Source organism: Podarcis gaigeae (genome assembly GCF_964106915.1).
Source record: "Podarcis gaigeae genome assembly, chromosome: Z".
NCBI lineage: Eukaryota > Metazoa > Chordata > Lepidosauria > Squamata > Lacertidae > Podarcis > Podarcis gaigeae.
The window spans coordinates 42,178,417-42,202,877 of NC_139691.1; the positions used below are offsets into that span (position 1 = coordinate 42,178,417).

The 24,461-nt window shown below is 46.1% G+C and overlaps 1 protein-coding gene and 1 pseudogene across 4 annotated transcripts in view; one reads left to right on the forward strand and one right to left on the reverse strand.

The window, feature by feature from the left end:
- The first annotated feature begins 3,330 nt into the window (after positions 1-3,330).
- CD99L2 (CD99 molecule like 2) overlaps positions 3,331-24,461 on the forward strand; it is a 68,758-nt gene continuing 47,627 nt past the window's right edge. Inside the window, exon 1 of one of the 3 annotated variants that reach the window (XM_083723109.1) lies at positions 3,331-3,947. In XM_083723109.1, coding sequence (XP_083579235.1) covers positions 3,875-3,947 — 73 coding nt within the window. In that variant the 5' untranslated portion in view covers positions 3,331-3,874. The remainder of the gene's footprint in view (positions 3,948-24,461) is intronic. The other 2 variants (XM_083723107.1, XM_083723108.1) reach the window with 2 other exon arrangements.
- LOC310837022 (PAT complex subunit Asterix pseudogene) lies at positions 16,765-17,249 on the reverse strand (annotated as a pseudogene). Its single transcript has one exon. The product of its transcript is annotated as a PAT complex subunit Asterix pseudogene (transcript).

Below are 24,461 nucleotides of genomic sequence, written 5' to 3' on the forward strand. Positions count from 1 at the left end.
TTATTAACTAGGGTTGAAATCCTAGGCACGTCTGCTCAGGAGCAGTGACACAGAAACCTAGGAAGCCGTCTTATAGTAAGTCAGACCATGACCAGTCCAACAAAGTTGATGTTGAAGAATCATTGCTTCGACACTGGTGATCTTTGCTGTACACTGGCTTTAGTTCTCCTGTCTTCCCAAGTGATGTGTAAAAATTTTCAGAGACACCATTGATAGAATCTTTCCAGGAGTTGGAGATGGCTTGCCTATTTTGTCTTTTCTCAGTATCTCATTATTCAGTTCTCCACATCAGTTTGCCAATAAAAAAACAACAATGAATTTTTGAGTTTTTCTCCAATATATGCATTGTATTTTTAATACTGCACAATATTTGGTTGGAGAACTGCATCACAAAATTAGAAGGGCAAATTTCAATAGATAGTCACTGTCTGTTTGCATAATGTTTTTGGGAGGACAGGTTTGCATTAAAATGTGAATTGAATTTCTCCTCCCCCCTACTTAGAAGTAAGCTGTTTTGAACAGTGCAATTTATTTCTGAATGGTGCAGGATTGGGCTGCCTGTCACCTATTCTTTTCCTCCCCCTGAAATTTAGAAGGCAAAGTAATTCTTATCCTAGTGGTGAGAAAAACTTTGTCTATTTAATTTTTATGATGCTTTGCTGTTAAGGGGCTGGACACTTAAAATATATGTAACTGTTTGCAGAGGGTATGAAAATGTTTGTTTTTTCTCCTGTTTGTAGATATCCCCTCTATGCTATATGTCTAGCAATCTATCTATGCCAGAAACCCCCTAATCCATTTCCTTCTGCTGAGACCAAATATATATTATAGCCAGCCCCATTTATCCAGGAGTCTAGACACCCTAAAGTATTTGTCTCTTGGGTAAAAGAAAAAGTAAAAGTGCAGAATTCAGATTTAAATTCTGCATTTTTATGGAAAAACCCCTGCTACCATGGAACTGAAAGCTATCAATGAAACTCTGAAATGAGTTTGATTTCCTCTGGTAAACTTATCTTACAAACCTGTAAGAAATGCTAGAAAGATTCTAAGATTATCCAAGATGCTATTAATGCAACATATTTTGTTCTGCCATGAGAACTCATGGTTGCCATTATCTGAAAGGTTAAACAGGCATTTCTCATGGATTTCCTCAGCACTGAATGCATGTCAATATCATTTGAATCGTTGTGTTCTATTAATTACTCACTCATGGGCAGTGGCCCAACCTAATATGTGGTTTATGTTGTAATCTGCATTTTTGTTACTTTCCACTAAAAGTTCACTTATGGAATGCTACCTAACTCCATATGGCAAGAACCAGTGTGGCGCAGTGATTAAATTGCTAGGCTAGGACCAGGGTTAAAATAAATTGGATGGCCTTGTGCCAGCAACCATCTCTGTCTCACAGAGTTAGGATGCAGGTGGCACTGTGGTCTGAACCACTGAGCCTCTTGGGCTTGCTGATCAGAAGGTCGGCAGTTTGAATCCCCACGATGAACTCCTGTTGCTCTGTCCCAGCTCCTGCCAATTTAGCAGTTTGAAAGCACGCCAGTGCAAGTAAATAAATAGGTACCACTGCGGCAGGAAGGTAAACAGCATTTCTGTGTGCTGCTCTGGTTTCTACCACAGTGTTCCGTTGTGCTAGAAGTGATTTAGTCCTGCTGGCCACACGACCCGGAAAGCTGTCTGTGGACAAACTCCGGCTCCCTCAGCCTGAAAGTGAGATGAGCGCCACAACCCCATAGTAGCCTTTGACTGGACTTAACTGCCCAGGGGTCCTTTACCTTTACCTCACAGAGTTATTACAGGGGTAAAACAGGGAGGCGTTGGGAGGGGGGAACCATGCATGCCACCTTGAGTTTCTTGGTGGAATGGTGTGATATAAATGTGGTAATAAATAAAAGATAGACACCTCATTCAGGTGTACCAACTCTACGGGGCTGAGGCCTCTACAGCCCCTCCCCATGTCCACTGGGACAGGGCTCAGCCCCCCAATTGTGAGGGGGCAGAGGAGGCCTGGTGCTATGTTGCCCTGGGCTGTGCAGCATTGGGAAACGCCCTGCAGACCAGTGCAGCTTGGCACACAAGTGTTGCATCAGGAGGATGCCTGGTCAGCCTCTCCCAAATGCGACAGTCATCACGCACGCAATGTGCATCGCATGTGTGATATCAGGTCCCCCCCCCCCAAAAGCTGGGCTGGGCGCAACTCAGCACCTGTGGCCTCACTGGTCCCAAAAAAGGCTCCACTCATCACTCCCTCTGAGAAATAAGAAGGCAAAACTCCAAGATTTGCAGAATTTTGTTATTATTATTTTTTAAAGAAAAGCTGAATGTAGGTTGGGAAGGTGCATGGAAAACTAGAGGAGAGAGGGAAGGGGTATCCTGGAAGAGGGTGACTGAAATAGTGAACAGCAGCACACCACTCTGCAATATTTTGTTGCAGAGCCCCTTTGTTGTCCACTTGCTGGATGGGTGGATCTGACCATTTTGATTTTCCTGTCCACCCTTCAGTTCTTTACACCTTCTCACCAGTTTGTGATTTTTTTAAAGTCCTAATGAAAAATTCACCTGCCTATTAGTGTGAATTCATCCTAATACCACATTTCTGTATGCAATTTTGCCTAATTTTTGCCTAGTGTACCCTCACATAATGCATTTTTGAATGCTATTTCCAGGTTTATATGCATTTTTACACTACTTGGCTACACTGCCCTATTTGCAGAAGGAGGAATCTTGAAAGGGTGGCTGTATTTCAGCTGGTGCATTGTCTTGGAAAGGGAAGATTAAGTAGGTTCGGCTTAAAATGCGGACTGAGTCAAATTTCTCCCTAGCCCTCTTCTTATGACCCTTTTCTAAGGGTGGTCCTTTTGTTTTATTTTTGGTTTTATCCACTGTTATCATTGCCATTATCAGACAGCGACAGGCAGCCCTGAGGTCTTTATTCCTCTGGCCTCTCCCTTGTGACATTTCTCCAGTACTGTATTTACATGTTTTTGAAGAAGAAGGGGAAGAAGAAGACAAGGTTCATTGATGGAACTCAACAAGGACGCGCATCTGTTTCACTGCAGTAACAGGCTACTTGTCAGAAATCTCAGATCTTTGTCACATAGAAAACAGTTGTCCAGCTTCAGGGACTCGGGAGAAATGAATCTGGCTGTCTTGGGCGAAATACAACGTTAGAAATTATCAGTGAGATAGTGGGGGTTTGCTGAGGAAGAACCCTGGCCAGCAATCCACCCACCCACCCGCACCCTGGAAACAGTGGCTCTCCGGCTTTGATCCTCCCCCCCCCCCCGCCCCGCATCAGGTTTGCCGGGTGGGAGCGAAGGCGGGTGACCGGAGACGCCCTTTTTCGCGGCTGTCGGGTCCCTCAGGGTCAAGCCGCCGGCAACCAAACACCGCCGGCTCTTTCCGCAGCTTAGAGGTGGAAGAGCGCTCTCTCTCTTTCTCTGTCTCTCAGCCCGCCGCCTTCCACAGCCAACCGGTCCAAGGGTGGCTCCTACGACTGTCTCTCTTTCTCCCCCAACCCTTTTAACTCCGGCCTCCCCCTCCCTACTCTCTCCCTCTTCCCCTCCCCGCCCCTCTCCACGCAGGACCTGCCTTTTTGCGACTCGTGCGCCCCTGCCCTCGCCGCGTCCCGCCCCCTCTCCTCTCCACGCGTCCCCGGCGCGCTCCTCCTCTCCGCGCCGCCGCCTCCTCTGCTTCTGCCGGCGCCTCTCGTGCCTATCTTTCGCGGAGGCTGCAACGAGCGCCCGACCGCCTGCCTAAGGAAGCCGCCGCCGCCGCCTGAAAGCGGGCATTTGCGCCACGTCGACCCGGGAGCTCCTTCTCCGCACCGTGCGCCTTTGCCGTGCGCTCCTGCCTCCCCGCCGAAATGCCCGCGAAGCTTTGGCGCCCCCGCCTCCTCCTCCTCGCCGCTGTCGCCTTGGCTGCCCTGAGCGGGAGAGGTAAGCAGGATCGGGCTCCCGGTAGGGTAATCAACGGGCCCATCCCGCCCGCGTTGCGCTTTCCCTCAAGTATACTGGGGAGAGGATCCCCCCCTGGCCATCGAAGCTCCTCTCCCCTTCTTTCTCTCCGGCTTGCCTGAACTAGTAGACCGGTCGCCTCCGCGGTCCTTTTGTGTCCATCGCTCCTGCCTGCTGCTCCTGCTTATTCTTCTCCTCACGTCCCGCGGCTTGGGAGACATACGGCAGGATATGGGGGGCTCCGTGCCATGCTTGTCTGGGTTGGGCTGTCTGCATCGTTGCGCATGATCTCTCTGCCCCCCTCCCGGTGGCTGGATGCAGCCAGGCCTCACGGATGCAGATGAGTCCCTCCCGCACCCCCGCTCTGCACACACACACACACACGAATAATAACATGTAATTGAATTATATAAATAAAAGATCAGGTGAGACAAAACGCATTTGGCTGGCGAAGCGGCTGCGGGCCTGCCTAACCATCGGCGCAGACCCGCCCCCCTCCCCTAACCTCTATTGTGGCTCGCGGCGTGCTCTGCCTGGGCTGCATAAAGAGCTGGCGGGGCGGGGGGGGGGGGGAGGACTGCAGATCACACCAGTTTTCCAAGCAAGGGCGAGATTTGGCTCTTCTAAGCCTCCGGGGAAAGGGCCCCGCTAATCCTCCAGGGGATGGGTGGGCGTGACAAATCAGTTCAAACTGCGTTGGACTGAAACGTACCCAAACCGAGAGCAGGAGCTGCAGCCTTTTGTAGCCTCGTTTATCTTTGCAGCCCTGTCGCTCCTGTGGGACTCATTCACCTTCCACTATTATCATTGCTCTTTTTTCTTTTTAAACAGCAGGGGATAATTTCTGATAAATGATCACGGTGCACCCAACCTGTCTTTCGGGCATCCTCAGAAGAGGGGTGGTCGGGAAGCCCCCAAAATAGCGCCGAATAGGAAATCTTTCCCTTACTGGAGAACAATAGATCCACCATGAGCTTGACTGAAGCCCAGCAGCCCCCGCCCCACTAGACTGGGTTCCTCCTGTGTGGGAATGTGCCTGCTTTCATACCTCCCCCGCCCCCCGCCCTGTGCTCAAAAAATATGCTTGAGAATAAATATATTTTCAAATCTTGATTTAATCTCCACTTTGTGAGCCACTTAGAGGAGGCTTCCTCCATACTGACCTGCTTTTCTCCTCTTAAGTATTCCTCCTCTTAAAACACTGTATGTACAGCATCTCATGTTTCTGTAAGCATTAGAGAGGTAGAAACACATGTATATTATTCCCCTCCCCACTGACTTAAATAATAGGTAGTTTTGTCAACTACCTCTATATCAACTGACTTGGCATAGAGAAATGCCAGTATGGTGCACGCCCTCCAGTATCAAAGGACTGTAGGGCATTTGAGGGTCTGCAGTTTAGCTAATCCACACACCCCCATATTCTCCTCTGTGTCACTTACAACTGGTTCATCTTATATCCCCAGTGTGCTACACAGGTCCACTTCAGCTCATCCAGATCAAGGATCTTCTGCACATTCACCTAGGAATAAACATCACGGTCTGGCTTGCTTCTGAGTAAAAAGCATGTGTCAGATTGAGCTGTAAATTTGAGAGCAGAAGTTGTCCCAAGTTTTTGTGTTGTGCCCAAATAGCACCAGTGGGACAAGGAATAAGGGTTATTAGTAGAAACTGTTTGGAAGAACTCTCTGCAGGTAATAATTGTTTGGTCTGTCAGCTAGCATGAAATGTCACAATTCACTTTAATGTTTTGTTTTGTTTTTAAAAAAACTGCTTCAGGATGAACTTATGAATAGAAGGCGTGTTATGTTTCACATATTTTGGTGTATATGTAAGATGGTTCATCAGTGTACAGTTAAGTGCTTCACAACTGGAACTACTCTTAGGCCTTGAAATAGTCCTGTGGGTCCATTTGGTACAGAACTGGCAGCTACATCACCACCACCACCACCACCATCATCATCATTATTAATTTATGACCCGTCCATTATCTAAGGTCCCTGGATGGGCTGCCACAATCAAAACACAATGTGAAAAAACAGTTTGAAACAACTTACAATCACAGGAATAAGGTGGGTCCCAAAAATACACATCTCAAGTGTCAAAAAGCCAAGAGTCTAGAGGTGTGTCTTCAGCATGTGATGAAAACTGTACAGTGAATGTGCCAGGTGGACCTCTGGGGAGAGAGGTCTACAACTAAGGGGCTACTACAGAAAATGCCCTCTCTTAGGGAACAGCCCCCTAAGTTTCAGAAAGTGGTAGAACAACCAAAAGGGTCATCCTCTGCTGATCTTAACACCTGAGAGGATCTGTAAGGAAGGGGAATATTTCAGGTGTTTGAGGCCTGAGATGTTTAGGGCTTAAAACAAGTTGCTTGTGTTTCTGAATCTCAACCATAATGATTGACGTGGAAACTTGCAGAACAGAACATGCCCAGCGTTTGAGATACACAACAGTTGGATTAGACCAAGGGTGGCTGTCGTGTGGCACTCCAGATGTTGGTGGACTACAGCTCAGTCGTAGAACACCTGCTTTGCATTCAAGGTTCAATCCCCAACATCTCAAGTTAGGGTTGGGGGAGGCTCCCTGTCTGAAATGGGTAGACACCACTGAGCAAGATGGGCAATGAATGGTCTTACTTAGGCAACTTGCTATGTTTTAGCAGTGCCCATTATTCCTAACTGTTGGGCATGTGAGCAGGGGCTAATGGAAACTGGGAGTTCAACCACATTTGGAAGGCAGCAAGGTCCACCTAGTTTGGTATTTTCCCCTCGGTAGTGGCCAGCCAGGTGTCTCTCAGAGCTGTAAAAAAAAAAAAAAAAAAAGAGGACTTTGAAGGTGATGGCCTGAACAGTGGGGAGAACAGGCCTGGGAAAGTGGATGTTCTATTTAGCGCACAAATTTGTCTAAGACTGGGAACCTGCGACTCACAGCCAGCATGGCCAGTATGTAGGGATGATGGGAACTGCAGTCCAGCAACATCTGGAGGGCACCAAACTCCCCATTTTAGGTCTACGCTATCTAAGCTAGTGTCACTCAATTTCTCGTGTGCAGTAGTAATGTGGAATCTGTGGTCCTCCTGTGGTCCTTGGGCCACAACTCCCATCATTTCTGACCTTTGGCCATGTTGCTGTGGGGCTGAGTCCAGTCACATCCGAAGGGCTTCACACCTGTGACATACAAGTCAACTTTGTGTTGTAAAAAAGAACCATTTTCTTCCTTCCCAGTCTGTTTTGCTGGATGGACCCAAGTTTTGTTACCATGATAGAGAAGTTGAACACTTTCTCCTACAAGCATTCATAATTTCATAAGCCTCTGTTGTGTTCTTGTCCACCCCCAGCCCTGATGCTCTAGCCTTTCTTCATAAAAAACAGATTCTTGACTAAGAGCTTAAAAGTGGGGACTTCGAAACCCATGATGGGGACTTGGAAACCCCTTGAACAGCCCTGCTGGGTGTGCAAGTCTGAGAGATAGGGAAGCGAAGATGGTCTACAGAGCTAGTTCATTGCACGGCTTTCTAAAGTTTGTTCAGCCTTCAAACCATAGGAAAAGCTCTGAAGGTTACTCCAGCCAGGTTATTCTTGCTTTGTAAGAGGTTAAGAGCCTCTCTCCTTACAGCAGGTAGAATATTTGGATGAAGAGGAATGGATATTAAACATTGCAGAAGAACTGTTTTTTAATTGTACCTCTTAGTGGGCAACAGATTAGTAGAACTGGCATTTGACATCCAAATAATTAGTTGCATTTACTTTTCTTAATTAATACTTTGCTAAATTATTTCTAGTGCACAGCACAGGGAGCATCTGAAAATAGGAATAAAACTTTGTGTGGGTCTTTTTTGTTTTTTAAAAATCCCCTTATTCATCTCTGTCCTTCTGCCAGCTCCAAAGCTGCATTGCCTACCTAAGCTAGTTCTTTTTCAAACTGGCATTTGTTTTAAAAGTACACAAAAAGCAAGGGGAAAGCTGACTGTGTAGACAAAGTGGTAGTAAACAAAGGAGAACCAGTTAAGCTAACAACAATAGGGAGAATCAGTGAACTCCCCAAAATGGGTTTTCATGGCAGATTAGGAGAGAGTTCACTAAACAGAATGAAATGGGCAGGCAGGGAATTCCTTGCACAGATAGATGTTCAATTTGGCTGAGGAGCCCAGTGAGATGAGGCATGATAAGTTACTCTGGATATGTTAAATATATAGGTACACCTGTTTTCCCCCTCCAGCCTAATTCTGTCTCGCTAAGCTTGTGAACAATTCCACAAACAGTTGTTCTTCCACTGCAATACAGAAGCAAAAACCAACTTCAAGATATGCTGCCAACCCACACATAATCAACAAAAGGTGTGGTGGCACATCAGAAGCCTGAAATAAACAGAGGTGCGAGTCTCTCCAAATTTATGAAAACATTGGTCTGGATGCCTGGAAGCATCTTGTATATTGCAAGTAGGAGACTAGGTATACAGTGGTACCTCGGGTTACAGACACTTCAGGTTACAGACGCTTCAGGTTACAGACGCTTCAGGTTACAGACGCTTCAGGTTACAGACTCCACTAACCCAGAAATGCATGGGGCCCTCCTGGATTTCTCATTACTTCAAAAATTCATATACGGCTTAATTAGAATAATGCTTGATCAGTGTGTGGAACTGAATACGGTGAAAATAAAAACGAGTTAAAACTATAAAATCAGAATTCTGTTAAAATTCCTGCTGGACTAAAAGAAATGCATTCAGTAGGCACCTGAAGTTCAACAGGGAAAGGTCCCATCTGACCTCAAGTGGAAGGTCATGCTATCAAATTGGGGTCACAGCATTGAGCAGTTCATGGGTTCATATGAGCAGTTGACTGGCTGCTGGCATCCATGCACCCAAACCATAGGGGACCCCTAGTAGTGACTCCTCCAAAGACCTCAGTGATCAGGCAGCCCCTGTGTTATCCTGAACCCAAGTTGTTAAATGACATAAATTAATACAAGAGCCTGGAACCTCACCCGGTAGTATATGGGGAACCATTGCAAGTGTTTGAGAACTGGAGTTAACATGCTGGCGATAGTCTGCCCCATCGACAGGCTAACTGGAGTGTTTTGCACCAGCTGGAGCTTCCAGACAAAAAGACCAAAGGTCGTCCCACATAGAATGCAAAGCAATGTTACTTAATCTTCTACACTGGTGTTCTTCAACTTCGGGTTCATATATGATGTTGGGCTACAACTCCCATAATCCTTGACCATTGGTTAAACCGGCTGTGGATGGTGGGAGTTGTAGTCCATCGTCAGGCGACCAAAGTATGACTCCACCATTTCAACCTGCTTGGTCACCTGCTTCTTGCTCTGTCGTAGAGAACAGTGGTGGTGAGAAGAAGGAGCAGGAGGTGCCCCGCCTGCTTGCTCATTGGATTTCTGTCCCGCAAACAAACAGGTAGAAGCAGTGATGGTGAAGAGGAACCGGAGCCAGTGACAATGACTGGAGCCTGGAGCCAGCAATGGGTTATTTACAAACTAGGTTTAAAGGGCATTGACAAGAAACACACAGTGATATACAAAAGGAGGAATGTTAGTCAGAAGGATACCTTTTGGTGCTGCTAGAACACCAAGATTGGAAAATAACCTGCTGGGCCAGAGAGTGCTTACATTTCCCCTCCTAGTCAGCTGGTACATGCCAGCTGGCCTGAAAGCGGAAGTCGGCTGAGCCTGCTTCTGTCTGTACACCACAGACCCAGTTTTTACCCGACTGCTACAGGATATCATAAGAGCCTTTTTGAGTCTTTGGGTGCTTCCTGTTTCCTTTCATAGCTCAATTCGTAGTACTGGCCTCAACGATTTAAAGGCATATATTGTCTGGGCTCAGGGTATCTAAAGGGCCGTTGCCTCTCATGTGGGACCTACCTGCTCACTCTGGCCCTTAGTGTTGGACGAGCTTTGAGGAGCAGTGACTTGGTGCCCAAGTCAGAGACTTCTCAGTGGTGGCTTTCAGGCTGTGGACTTCTCTGGTCTGGAAGGTTCTCCTAGACCAGTGATAGTGAACCTTATTTATTTATTTATTTATTTATTTATTTATTTACCTATTGTTTATATGTTCCTTTGCAACACCTTGAAGCGATTTATCAATAAAAATACCAACAATTAAAACAGTTTCATAGATTAAAACAAAATAATTTCATATACAGTCATGCCTTGGTTTTCGAACAGAATGTGTTCCAGAAGTCTGTTCAACTTCTGAAACATTCGGAAAGCAAGGCACGGCTTCCAATTGGCTCCCGATTGCGCAGGTGTGCCAGAAACAATAGCTGAAGCCGCATTGGACTTTGGCTTCCAAAAGAACGTTTGAAAACCAGAACACTCATTCCTGGGTTTTGATTGTTCGGGAGCCGAAATGTACGAGTACCAAGGCGTTCCACATCCAAGGTATGACTGTATTAAAAAAATATATTGAAACAATTTCACATATAAAAGGAGATTCAGTCGGAGGGCCGTATTTCCTTTGGGGGGCCCCCACATGCCTCCACTAGGTGAGTGGGGTTCACGTATGTGGACAGAATGGAAGGATAACAACATTTTAATTATTTAATTTTTTAAAAAAGACTTCAAACCATCCTGAAAAGTATCAGAGAGTTGGAAAGGGATTTCAGGGGTCATCTAGTCCAACCTCCTGCAATGCAGGAATATAAAGTTAAAGGAAAAGCACAAATATATTGAGCACAAGGCACCCTAAAAGCCAAGGTCCTATAGGCTATGGCAGAACAATCATTTCAAAAGGCTTTTACGTCTTTATTGAAGGCAACAGTTGAGTCAGACAACAGTGAGTGGGGCATTCTACCCCAGAGAAGGCTCTGCTTTCGAGTGATAACAACCTGGCATCCAAAATGCTTGTTGATAAAGCAGTATTAATTGTAGCCCCTTAAGCCTCCTCTCGGAAAGCTTACTTGGCGTTTGAAACTAAATGGGGATGCTCAGTTTGTCATGGTCTTTATTTGCTTCAGTGTTCAGGAACTTTAAAATGAATAATAACATTCCATTCTTACAGAAGCCTTTAAGGGGGTGGGGCAGAGTAGAAATAGCTAAACCAGGAGATACCTAGCTGCATAGCCACCACTAACGAGAAATGTCGGCTTCTATGCCTGTTCCAGCCAAGTGGACCGTTCTTTGGCAAACAGGAATAATTTGTGGGCATGGATGACCATCTACAGCCACTGTTGGCATGGAGCCAGGAGGACCTGCCCAACCCAGCCTCCAACCATCCAAACCCTGGCAGACTCACTGGAAAAGCACATTGTGTGGGAAAGGAGGAGTGTCAGCTCTGGGTTTCCCCTTGCGATGTGGGAATGGGTAGCATTTAGGAATAATTGGATTGGAGGGAGACAAGTGTCATTCCACCCTCCAAAATCAGAAGAAGCTTTTTGCTGTCGTCTGTCTCGGGAGAAAATGGTGGAATGTGCTTTGTGTGTGGGGGGGGTGAAGTCAAAGTGTTGGGAGGTTGCAGAGAAAAGCCCCTTCTAGACATGGGGAGGCTTCTGGAGAGAATTTGTGGGGGTAGGAAGGGTCAAGGTCTCCTTCTCCTTGCCCTAACCTGCAAATGACAGGCACACATGCACGCACCAATACACAAAGGGGAGAGGAATTGATTGCTTAAACCACTCTGGGACTGATAGCTCTGTGAGTAAGGGGAATAGGGGTCTCCTAGCAATTCTCAAGGGTTGTGGGTGGCGCTGTGGTCTAAACCACAGAGCCTAGGGTTTGCCGACCAGAAGGTTGGTGGTTCGAATCCCTGTGATGGGGTGAGCTCCCGTTGCTTGGTCCCTGTGCCTGCCAACCTAGAAGTTCAAAAGCACGTCAAAGTGCAAGTAGATAAATAGGTACCGCTCTGGCGGGAAGGTAAATGGCATTTCTGTGCCCTGCTCTGGTTTGCCAGAAGTGGCTTAGTCATGCTGGCCACATGACCCGGAAGTTGTACGCCAGCTCCCTCGGCCAGTAAAGCGAGATGAGCGCTACAACCCCAGAGTCATCCATGACTGGACCTAATGGTCAGGGGTACCTTTACCTTTAGCAACTCCCAACACCTTTAATAGCCCTCCAGATTCTTTGGGGAGGGCGTGCGTCATGACTGTTGAAAGTGGTATGATGCCTTCAGTGTGAGGTTCCAGTCTGGGTTGCAACACATTTTTTAAAAAAACTGTTTAAAATATCACTGCAGTTTCAAAACACACAAAAGCCATTCCAGAATGGAATGCAGTGAAGTAAAATGGACACACTGAGTTTGATCACTCTCTAGGACAGGGGTAGCCAACATGGTTGCCCTCAAGATGTTGTTGGACTTGAATTCCCACCATCCCTGACCATTGACCAAGCTGGTGGGGGCTGGTAGAAGTTGCAGTCCAACAGCAACTAGAGGAATTTTGCCTTTGTATCCAAGGCAAGCAAATTCCAGCGTAACATCCCAGATTACTGATCACGCAATTAATTTGAATTAATTAATGCCACCTGGCTCTTGAGCTAGCCCCAAGGAGTGTCTTTTACCTAGAGCTGCCACTCAATTAAATATACCTTGGTTGATGAGTTATGTGAGTTTCAGTTTTCTAATCTATCAATTCTGCATGAATTTCCATGCAATAGGGGGAAAAGTCTTGTTCAACCGGGAGGTGGGGAGGGAGACCACATACTTTATTTTTAGATTACAAATGTAGAAGTGCATCATCTTAAAAAGAGTCATTCCCTGTCAGTCTTCCAGAGGGTAAGGAATGCCTCTTTCTCTATGATGTTTGCCACCGCTTGCACTATTTGTAAGTTCATCACTGACACGGAAGTTGGCTTTCTTTCGTCACAATGAGACTATTGTTTGTTTATTCATGCTTTTTGTATTTTGTGCTGAGCACACTGCCATTGAAAATGTGTGATAAAACTTATTTTTATTTCTGCATTGTGTATTTGGTACTTTGGGCTAAACCACTGAGCTGCCAACCTAGCAGTTCGAAAGCACGTCAAAGTGCAAGTAGATGAATAGGTACCACTCCGGCAGGAAGGTAAACAGCGTTTCCATGCGCTGCTCTGGTTCACCAGAAGTGGCTTAGTCATGCTGACCACATGACCTGGAAAAACTGTCTGCAGACAAACGTTGACTCCCTTGGCCTGTAAAGCGAGATGAGCGCCACAACCCCAGAGTCGTTCGCAACTGGACTTAACTGTCAGGGGTCCTTTACCTTTACTACCAGTAGTACTACAACTACAACTACTACCAGTAGTACTACAACTACTACTTCTAGTAATGGAAGGGGTTGGATTAAACAGTGGCCTTCCACTGGTCCAGCTCCGAGACTCGTCTCTTGACTCCCAAAATGTACCATGGGACCTACTTTCACAGATTCACTTTTGATTTTATGCTTAATATGCCAATGAGGTACATTATTAATCCTTAAATGAAAATTCACAAAGCGATAAACATAGTGTTACCTTAGTATTACTTCTAAAGGAAAACTGCTTTTTCTCATCCAAAAGGCTGAGAAACTGCTGAAAACTGGTGATATTTCTCTCACAGTTGAGTTTCATTGAGACGTCTCAGAGGCATGTTTGTTCTTTCAGATTTTATTCCATTGAGGGGTAATATTAGAAAAGCTAACTCATAACTCATTTTGTACGACTAAACTGGTTTTTTGCTTTTGCTTTTCTTCTGAGTGTCACAAGCCTTGCTCACAAAAATAGATGGTACCAAATGGCAGCTGGTGGATGATTGCTTCATTTGCCGATTCTGAGTATTATTTACTGACTGAAATCCAAAACCCTGGTAATGTTAGTTGCTGAAATTGCACTTTTAAAGGTTGTGCCACAAGAGAGCTCAGTGAATTGTTTCTCATATCCTAATTCCACTGACTCTTGTGTTCTCAGTGAATAATGATTGCATTTGCCCTGTATTCTCATACAGATTTGTTTTTTAGTTTGTGTTCTGTTGAGTTACAAGGGAACAATTTTGCCGTGAGCTGCATGTGTGTTGGTGTGTCATGTAGTAGATTTTAGTGTGTGGAGGAGGGAATTTTCTGCATTCTCCCCATCACACCAGACAAACTCCTACAAAGCCACTCTATTCACTCCTAGAAGGTGAATAGAGTGTCCCCACCTGCTAGAGAGCTCCATCACTAAAAGTATACCTATAGGAAGTGAAAGCTGGACCATAAAGAAGGCTGATCGCCGAAGAATTGATGCTTTTGAATTATGGTGCTGGAGGAGACTCTTGAGAGTCCCATGGACTGCAAGAAGATCAAACCTCTCCATTCTTAAGGAAATCAGCCCTGAGTGCTCACTGGAAGGACAGATCGTGAAGCTGAGGCTCCATTACTTTGGCCACCTCATGAGAAGAGAAGACTCCCTGGAAAAGACCCTGATGTTGGGAAAGATGGAGGGCACAAGGAGAAGGGGACGACAGAGGACGAGATGGTGGGACAGTGTTCTTGAAACTACCAACATGAGTTTGACCAAACTGCGGGAGGCAGTGGAAGACAGAAGTGCCTGGTGTGCTCTGGTCCATGGGGTCACGAAGAGTCAGACACGACTAAACGACTAAACAACAACAACAACAAATAGGAAGGTGGAGCTTACAGTTCGCCAGAAATACCTTTCTTACTGAAAAACGCTCCTTCCTTTCTCCTGCTGCTTTGCAGTACTCATGGAAATTGATAAAATGAGAATGATTTCTAGCCTTGACGCCACATGTAGTGGCCAGAAGCATCAGGATTTTGACTTGGCAGTAGCAGTTTTACCGTGACCCACCAGCACAGCCTCCCAACCCATGTGTGGGTCCTGTGGTTATTAACTCTGGTGAGGAACATGCAATGTTTTTTCTGAGGTAGTTTATCTGCCTTTGGTCCTGTCTCTCCCCCCCCCCCCCCCCGCACTCAGCTCTCCCTTGTGGCTCCCAGAAGCTGTCAGCATGTGACAGCAGCCACATCCAGGGAATGGTTTCAACTGGCTTGCTAAGCCAGGTAGCCAATGGGTCTCAAACCCTCAGTGAGCTAGGGGCTTTCCCTGCATGCGAAGGCAGGCTGTGTGGCAGATTGAGTGGATGAGAACCTGCAGTAAGTCCAAAGGTCAAGAAGGTGGTTTCTGCATGAGCTATAGAGGGAAGTGAGGGGCAGATGTGGCTTGTCAGCTTGGGAAGGTAGCCCATCTAGAAGGAAAAACTGATCCCAAACTCTGCTGCCTTGTGGCTATACTAATTCGTGAGAATGGAAGTGAGCCCCAGGAAAAATCTGTACCTGCTTCCTTGCAGGACATCTTTGGGAAAAGAAAAGACCAATGAGTAAACACTACTCAAACTCTAAGATGGTTGGATGGCACCTTGTACGCCTCCTTCCGGCAACTCCTGCAGTCAAGATGGAGCCAAACATCTTACTTTGCTTTCCTTTGTTGTCTGGGCAGTTCAGGACCTCTATGAACACTGCCCAGGCTTGCGCCCCAGAAGGGTCAAAGGAATCAACAATATGAGACGCCACAGCTATGAGTTACCAGTCTCTGCAGCCACATTGAATGCTGTGATTCTCCAGTGGTTTGGCTTCACCCTAGAAGGTGCACTTCATTGTCTCCTGAGACAAGACAAATTCCAACAACTTGCATAAGAATAAGTTGCTTTTTTTTAAAAAAAACCAAAAACTACATTGGTGTCTCCCTTTCTAACAAAACAATTCTAATTGAGGAGATTCAACGAACAGCAAAATCCACTTCATGTCTACTCAGAAGTTAACCCCCATTATGTTTGGTTTGGAGCTACCCCCAGGTGTCTATACAGATTTGTCACCTAAATGTTGCATTTTAGATTCTGCTTCAGAGTGGTCCTGAGGATGCTTACTCCAGAAATGACTAACCCCAGGACAAGTGGGTTTAGGGTTGCATCCTTAAAAATCTAGCCTCCGCTTCCGTTCTGTAAGGGCAGTGTGCCCCACTTACCGTAACCCCTGAATGGTTATTCAGTCAGAGGGTAAAGGGCCGTGCGGTTGTTTCCATTGATTTTCTTTTCTCTCTCCCCCCCTTTTTTGAACAAAAACGGGACTTTATTTGGCCGATAAACACGAGACACGGCTTTTAAACTAACATAGTGGCTAAGACCTGGTGAAAAAACCATGCAAGTCAAATATTTCTATACACCAAAACAGAAAGGTAAAAGGGGAGGGGGCCCATGGTTAAGAGGGATTCAGCAGGAGCCTGCAGTGTTTCTATTGATTTTCTTAAGGCAGCCATGGCCTTGAGACCCATAGCATTGGCCGATCTGTGGGAACCACACAGTGGAAACAGGATTGGAGCTGTGCTTTTCATCTGGGCACCACTCTGTCATATTTATAGTGGTAAATGACTGTGGTGTCTCAAGAACCTTGAGTGTGTTCCAAGATGACAGCGAGACGTGTTGTATTTATAGAAGGCTTCACTTCTGACCCAGAGTCTGAATGTGTCTTGCTAGTGGGGAGCGTATTATGGATCAGCCTTCTGAAAGTCAGAATTAGGGTGGCTTGCAATTCCATAGAAGGCACTATACATCTTTTAACAATCCCTTCTCATACATCCTCCTATTTCTCGTCTGTGATTGGGAATTTTTAAAAATGGCCAACATTTTAGACATTTTGTATACTTCCTTTCCTAATTGCCTGGAGGTGTTTTTAAGTGCACTGCAGGTGAACACAGCTTTAAAATAACATAAATCAACATAGTGCAGAGGACAGAGTGCTAGAATTGAACCTGGGAGACCTAGATTAAATTTCTGTTTGCTTTATTTTGGGCTGGTATCTGTTGCACAGCCTAGCCCACCCCTCACAACCTTGTCCCCCCCCTCCAATAACCATCACTTTATTAATGCAACAAAATGAGTCCTCCCAAGACATGTGCAAATGGATCTGCATTGCCTGAGAAAATAGTCCTCTCTGTTGAGGGAGTTCACCTCTGCTTTGCAAGAGGAGCTCTGAAGAGAGGCAATATCCTTGCACCAAGGAGGAGACATGGGTTTTGCAGATAGGAAGTCACTACAGCTGAGATAGACAACATGAAGCTGCTCATCATCTGCTTGGTATCTTCTAAACTCTGAGAGTTGGCAAAGCTGATGAATGAACAGTATACAGCTATTCAGGCACACCATTTTAGCTTCAGCATCAAGCCACACATACTGAAAACCATTCCCTGTAGATTCATGTAGTCTGGTGTGGGGTCTTCCAGGGTAGGGTTGTTCTCTGTGGATGGAGGTTTGTATCTGAGAACGCGATTTGGCCGCCATGGGTCTATTATGTTGTTACCAGCCATCGTGCTCCGCCTCTGGCTAACTCTGAGCCCTCTCACAACCTTGTTGTGAAGCGAAGTGGAATTGGGGGGGGGGCAGATTGGTCATGTATACAGTGGATGCTCGGGTTGCGAACACGATCCGTGCGGGATGCACGTTCGCAACCCGCAGCATTCTCAACCTGTGTCTGCACATGCACAGGTTGTGATTTGGTGCTTCTGTGCGTGCGCAAAGCGCGATTTAGTGCTTCTGAGCATGCGCGACTGCCGAAACCCCAAAGTAGCCCATTCTGGTACTTCCAGGTTTTGGTGGTCCGTAACCTGAAAAAACACAACCTGAAGCGTCTGTACCCTGAGGTATGTCTGTGCTTGCTCCGGGTTGCTTGGAGGAAGAGTGGGATGGGGAAAAAATGAAAGAAACAAAGGAATTCTCTGGCGAAGCTTCCTCAAAGGGTTGTCATCATAATGGTGCCCCCAGTTCAGATGAAGCACTGGAGCCCAATACTTGATTGCCCTAGGTGTGGGGGACTCAGATAAAATCTGAAGAATATATTTCACGCTTGTTTGTGCATTTTTTGATCGCAGTGCTTAAAAATGGTATTTGGCTGGAGGTGGGGCACGGTATTTCTTTATTGCCTGAGTGTGTTTTCTTTTTTTAAAAATGGATGTTATATGCAATATTAATATCATTCTCCCCACTTTCCCCACTATGGTAATATGTATTGTATCTCTCTCTCTCTCTTGCTGTAAATAGGTGAAAGGTGACTAATAAGTCTAATAAATGAGTAAAAAGAAAGGAAAATGGATGAAAGGAATAATTCAGCATCCCAAGATAGCATTTAAAAAAAAAAAGTTTCTAGACCTTATGGCTGAAAAAACGGACTATCAAACATGTGGGCAAAATGTAGCAAAGTCTTAGCTGTGGGTTCTGAGGTTTTCCAGAGCTCCTTGCCTTTCCAGAAGCAGATAACATGACTTGAAATAATGCCAACATGCAGGTGAGGCACGTTTGCAAAATTCATAGATTTTCAAAAGGACCTACAGCCCAGTGGTGGAGCACAACCTTGTCATGCACAAGGTCCTGAGTTTAATCCGTGGAGCCCAATAAAAGGATTGCAGAGCTGAGAAGGACCTCTGCTGGAGACCTTAGACCAGGGGTGGGGGGACCTCAGTTCTGAGGGCTGAATGCATCCCTCCAAGCTTCTCTTTCTGACCCTCAGGATCCTCCCCGAGATGCACCCTGCTCCCCAGACTGTCCCCCTTGCTGTCCCTGGCTGAGATGTCTCCACTGCTTGCTTGGATGGAGAATCACAAGGTGGGGTTGGGCAGTAGAAAGTAGCCTGCCTGGTGCACAGAGGTAATGTTTACATCAGCTCCTCCTCCCAGGTTTGACTCTGGCACTGCCCACCGCTGGTATGTGGCCCTCAGAAGGTCATTCAAAAGGGAATGTGGCCCTCAGACTGAAAAAGTAAATGCCTTTACTAGACCAGCACCAGATTGAGGAGAGTGCCGGCGGTTCCCGTGCACAGGACGCTGAGCTGAGGGAAGTACCAAATTGGAAATGTCCATAATTGATAAGATCCACTTTTGGCCTTGCACAGCACTATGTTACGAAAGATTGCCAGTGTTTGTCCCTGGCTAGACTTAATAACGGCTTCCAGCCATTGCAGGCAGTGTTGGCCCAGAATCTCATTCTTGCTTCCTATAATTTGGTGGGTTGTCTTGATGAATAATTCAAGGAAAATTTGAAGAAGACCACAGCTGGAGAGTCCCTGCCAGCCAGAGTCAATAAAACAGAGCTGGATTTTATTTAACAATAAGACTATATATTCTGCCCGTCATTCAAGCTGCCAGAGTATATTGCTATTTATTTATTTATTTTTTAAAAACCCACAACAAAAACAATTTGATGCATAATTAGGAGTTAAAAGCGGCAAATCTGTAAACCAGCTTAAAAACAGACATGGAGTGGACCTTTTGAGAATCAGGGATGCTTGACCGATTTTAGCACCATGGATTGCAAGGGGTCTGCTCTAACAGCAGAATCCTAACCATGGCTACATGGAAATAATTTTTCTTATTCTTATGCAAAAGGTTTATATCCTGCCCTTCCCCATTTGGGTTGCTCAGAGCTGCTTGCAACAATTAAAATATCAGGTTATATATCTCTAGTAATACCTATTTAATGCTCCAAGGCTCTTCGGGAGTTACAGAAAAAGTGAAATCAACATGTGAAGAAGGGCAGTGGAAGCCAGCACTTTGGTCTGACTGCCGTTTTGTCCACCTTCCAGCTTGTGGAAGAAATAAGTCCTGTATTTGTGGACAGGTGCCTCCCTAATCTTAGAAACTTGGAACGCAAAGAGAGCCTTCATGAATACAGGAGCTTCTGCCACATCCGTTTGGGGGAAGGTCTGTAGCTCTATGGTAGAGGACTGGCTTTGCATGCAGAAGGCCCCTGGTTCAGTCCCTGGCATCTCCAGGTATTGCTGAGGGATATTCACTGTCCAGAACCTTGAAGAGCTAATTCCAGTTAATGTGTACCTGAAGAAAGTACCCAGTGTTGCTTGGGAATTCGAAGGAACCCAAACAATCAGTGCAGTTTTGGAAATCCCTGGTTAAAACCAATGGATCTCTGAAAGATTTCATGCACCATCTTGATTCAAGATGGTGTGCAGAAAACCACAAGACAGAAAACCTCGGTCTCAGGAACCATGATGCTGAGTTTGATTACAAAATTTTAAGAGGTGTCCCAGATAGTAGACAAAGAGACAGCCCTCTTTTCAAAATTTACAGTAGGTGCTGACCCAGATAGACTCAGTATAAGCAGCTTCTGACTCTGTAATGCAGAGTCCAAATGCTTTGGACTGCAACTCCCAACAGCCCCAGCAAGCCTCCGAAGCTGATGGGAGTTGTAGTCCAAAACTTCTGGAAGCCACTTGGTTAAAAGGCTGCAGTATACGCTGGAAGATTTGAGGATATTCTTGTGAGGGGTAGAGTTAGTGTGCTTGTTGTTCTCCTCCCCCCTCCACATGTTGACATCACCCTAACTGTAATGTCCAAAGAAGGCTTAAGTCTGGATCCAACCCGTTCCATGAAATGAAATAAAACAGACCCAGAAATGTTAGACAGCCTGGAAAAATAAAAAGAGTCTTTGCCTGACTGGGCACCAGGTGAGCATCTCCCTGGAAAGAGTGTTTCGAAGCTGGGAGGCCACCACCAAAAAGGCCCTGTCTCGTGTAACCTCCTGCTGTATCTCATGGGAATCTGGAGAAGAGCCTATTATGATGAACTCAAAGTACAGGCTGGCACAAGTGCAGGCAGGCAATCTCTCAGGTGCCAAATTGTGAAGAGCTCTGACGATTAAGACTAGCACTTAGAACTGGGCTCAGCAGTGAACTGTTAGCCAGTGCCTTTGGTAAACTGCAGGTGTAGAACGATCAGAAGGTTCAGTTCCAGTTAGTAGTCTAGCCAGGTGTATTCTGGATTAACTGCGGTTTCTGAACCATCTTTAGGGTCAGCCCCAATCATAATGCACCATGGTTGCCTAACCTGTGCAAATAGTCCAGGAAAACTAGTTGGGACAGTATTAGGCAGATTGCTATGCAAATACAGAAAATAGAGTGTTCCCAAATTATACAGAAACCACAGACCAAGTCAGTGGGACCAGTAAACATTATAAGAGGTGATTGTTGTAATTGGTAGAAAGAAACAATGCAATATATTGCAACAATAGTACACAAAAGCATGTAAGATTCTTATTATATGCAGAATAGGCTCACAGAGTACCCAGAAAATGAGACTGAAAATGCAAATGTCTTTGTGAAGCAGAAGAAGAATGTACTACAAACGAGATCTCTTTGTTTCATTGTTTCCTCAAAACCCAATTTAGAAAGGAGGAATTTCTCATGGTTGGCAGCTGAAAACAACCCACTTAGGTTTCTTCCAAAAACCACGCCCCCCAAAACATATTATTTGATGGGAATTGTCCAAAGTAACTTAACCAGCCGAATGTCCCCTAATGGGGCTGATTGTTCCCTGGAAATTTCAAAACGCAGAATTCAATTATTAGAATTAGAAAGTGTTGCAGGGCGGTTACTCTGCGTGCTCAAATAGTGCTATTTATTGCAAAGTTTGAATTTCAGTTGTGGAATGCTTGCAAACCCCTCCCCCTCCCCCCACCCTCGTTTGCGCGGGAGGCAAAGAAATACTGAAAGAGTTGTTTCCCTAGATCAGTTCCAAGAGATTTCCTCTCTAAAGCACATTGTTAAAAAAGAACAACTGCCACTATTGATCTCCAAAGCAGAGCAGAAAGAAGGAGCTACAACCTTGCAATTGTTATTTTTTTTTTTAAGAAATGTTTTTCCCCTCTGAGAAGATGTGAGACAGGGGGCAGCAAAGTTTACCTTGCCTGAGCCGGTTCACTTCAACGGAGATCGCTCTGTAGGCTGGATTGTGAGCGTGTGCACGCACCTGTGATTTCTGGCACCACAGAAGCGAGTCCCTGCTCCGCGCCAGTTTAGCACAGCACATGGGAACTCGCTGAGTGGGCAGCTTTGTTCAGGGGTGGCCCGTGGGCCAGTTAAATGACCCCCGTGGGCCGTTTGTGGCCCACGGGCCTTAGGTTGCCTACCCCCTGATGTGAGACATTCACCTGGCAGGTGACCTATGGAAAGGGTTTGGTTTTCTTCTATCTGAAGCCTCCTAGGAGCAAGTCTGGTGCTTGATAGTAAAGGTAAAGGGACCCCTGACCATTAGGTCCAGTTGTGACCGACTCTGGGGTTGCGGCGCTCATCTCGCTATATTGGCCAAGGGAGCCGGCATAAAGCTTCTGGGTCATGTGGCCAGCATGACTAAGCCGCTTCTGGAAAAACAGAGCAGAGCACGGAAACACCATTTACCTTCCTGCCGGAGCGGTCCCTATTTATCTACTTGCACTTTGACGTGCTTTCGAACTGCTAGGTTGGCAGGAGCAGGGACCGAGCAACGGGAGCTCATCCCATCGTTTGCAGCAAGGAAAATGGGCTTGAGCACAGGAGGAGCATTGCCTGCAAAATGCTTGCAAGAAATGCCATTTTTATAGAACAAAAAGCAGCCTTAGGAGGTTGCAGTTTTAGACAGCAGGTGGGAACACCCTTCTAAGACCCTTCAGGTGAAGCACTCCACTCCTGTCCTTCATGCAACTTTGCAGGCCACCCAAGAAAGCACCACCATAGCAAATCGGTGGAACCTTGTTAAATCCATTGGTGGGCAGCATGTAGTTTGCTCCTTTGAACTTACCATTGTTCTGTCTCTTAGACCAGGGAGGCCCAGGGGCAAGTAAATAATTATTATTATTATTATTATTATTATTATTATTATTATTATTATTATTATTATTAATACCCCACCCATCTGGCTGAGTTTCCCCCAGCCACTCTGGGCGGCTCCCAATCGAGTGTTAAAAACAATACAGCATTAAATATTAAAAACTTCCCCTAAACAGGGCTTCCTTCAGATGTCTTTTAAAGATAAGATAGCTGCTTATTTCCTTGACATCTGAAGGGAGGGCGTTCCACAGGGCGGGCGCCACTACTGAGAAGGCCCTCTGCCTGGTTCCTTAAAGAGTTCCCAGCAAGCCATGCCATCTTTCCCTTGATCTTGTGACCTCCAGTGCTTTTGCCTGGCTGGAATAAAGCCTCTTCGCTGCCCCTGGTGGAGAAATGTGTGGCTTTAGCATGGCAGGAATGTCGTCTACAGCTGCTTTGCCCACATTTTGCCTCTGCCTGCATGTGCAGGAGGGTGTCAATGAAGGAATATGGCCCCTTGGCTGAAAAAGGTTTCCCATTCTTGTCTTAGATTGGTTAGCTAGCAATAACTTGCAACCAGCAAGGAAGCACAGCAGAATGGTTAGGTATTGCTGACTCCACCACTGTGGTTGGCTGGGGCCGGATTTGATAGGTGAAGCTTTTGTTAAGTAAATCTAGCACAGGGGTAGTCAACCTTTTTATACCTACTGCCCACTAACGCATCTTTCTTGATGGTAAAATTTCCTCACTGCCCACCAGTGCTCGATAGAAGGAGGATTCACCTTGTGCCATAGAACCCCTCCTGCCCACCTAGAACCCTGAAACGCCCAGTAGTGGACGGTAGGGACCAGGTTGACAACCCCTGGTTTAGCATATCAGGGAGGAAAGTTCTGTTGCAGCCCCATTATCTGCTGTATTATTTTTCTGACTGCAAAGTGCACATGCGAGCATGCACACATACACACAAGCGTGCACACGATGAGAGTTGTTACCCCTTGAAACTGCTTGAGAAGCATTCTAAAATGTGGTCCTCCACCAACATTCTGAAAGTATAAAATTAGTTCTACCACTGCAGGATAGCTCACTTAGTAAAGCATGAGACTCTCAACCTCAGGATCGTGGGTTTGAGCCCCACGTTGGGCAAAAGAGTCCTGCATTGCAGCGGCTTGCAGTAGATTATCCTTGGGGTCTCTGCCAGCTCTACAGTTCTGTGAGTCCATTACATTCTACTGTAGGTGTCGAGCAAGCCATTAGAGATGACAGGTGCTGGATCCTAAATTCACAATGGGCTTTTATAATAGAAAATTCCAAACCTGGATACCAGGAGTTTGATCTTCTTGCCATGAGCTGGGTGCATGGACAGGGTGAGTTATTTTGGGCCAGTCACTGCCCCTAAGCATAACATACCACACAGGGTTGTAAAAGAAGGACAGAACCATATACGCTATCTTGAGCTTGGAGATAAAGGTGGGATATAAATGCAACAAATAATGATAGTAAAGATTGTGCTCAGGAGACCATCATGTGGAGGGTTGTCAGGAATCATTCTTCTTTCTGGGGATGGGCACATCACTTACACACCTGGAACTTGCAGATCCCTGGAATAAAGATTCCTTAGAGGCAGCAAGAGTAGCAACTGCTATCTGGGGATGCTGCAAAGACACCAGCTCCACTTAGGATTGTTAACTGACCAGCTTAAAAAACGGTCTGGCTGGCGTGGTTAAACTGTGGAACTCACTCCCACAAGACATAGTTGCATGAACTTCCAGTGTGCAGGACCGGAGGCATTGCTGCCCTGCCTTCACATTGCTGAATGCACCTGCTGGTGGCCACAGTGGAAAAGAGCATTGGATTGGCTCTGTACCATGCTGAGCTCCCTGCTCCTCACCTGTCTTGGGAACCAATGGTGATGCTTGGCATGGAGAGGCAGATGAGCAACACCCCTCCACCTGGGCTGCCCCACTGACTGCTAC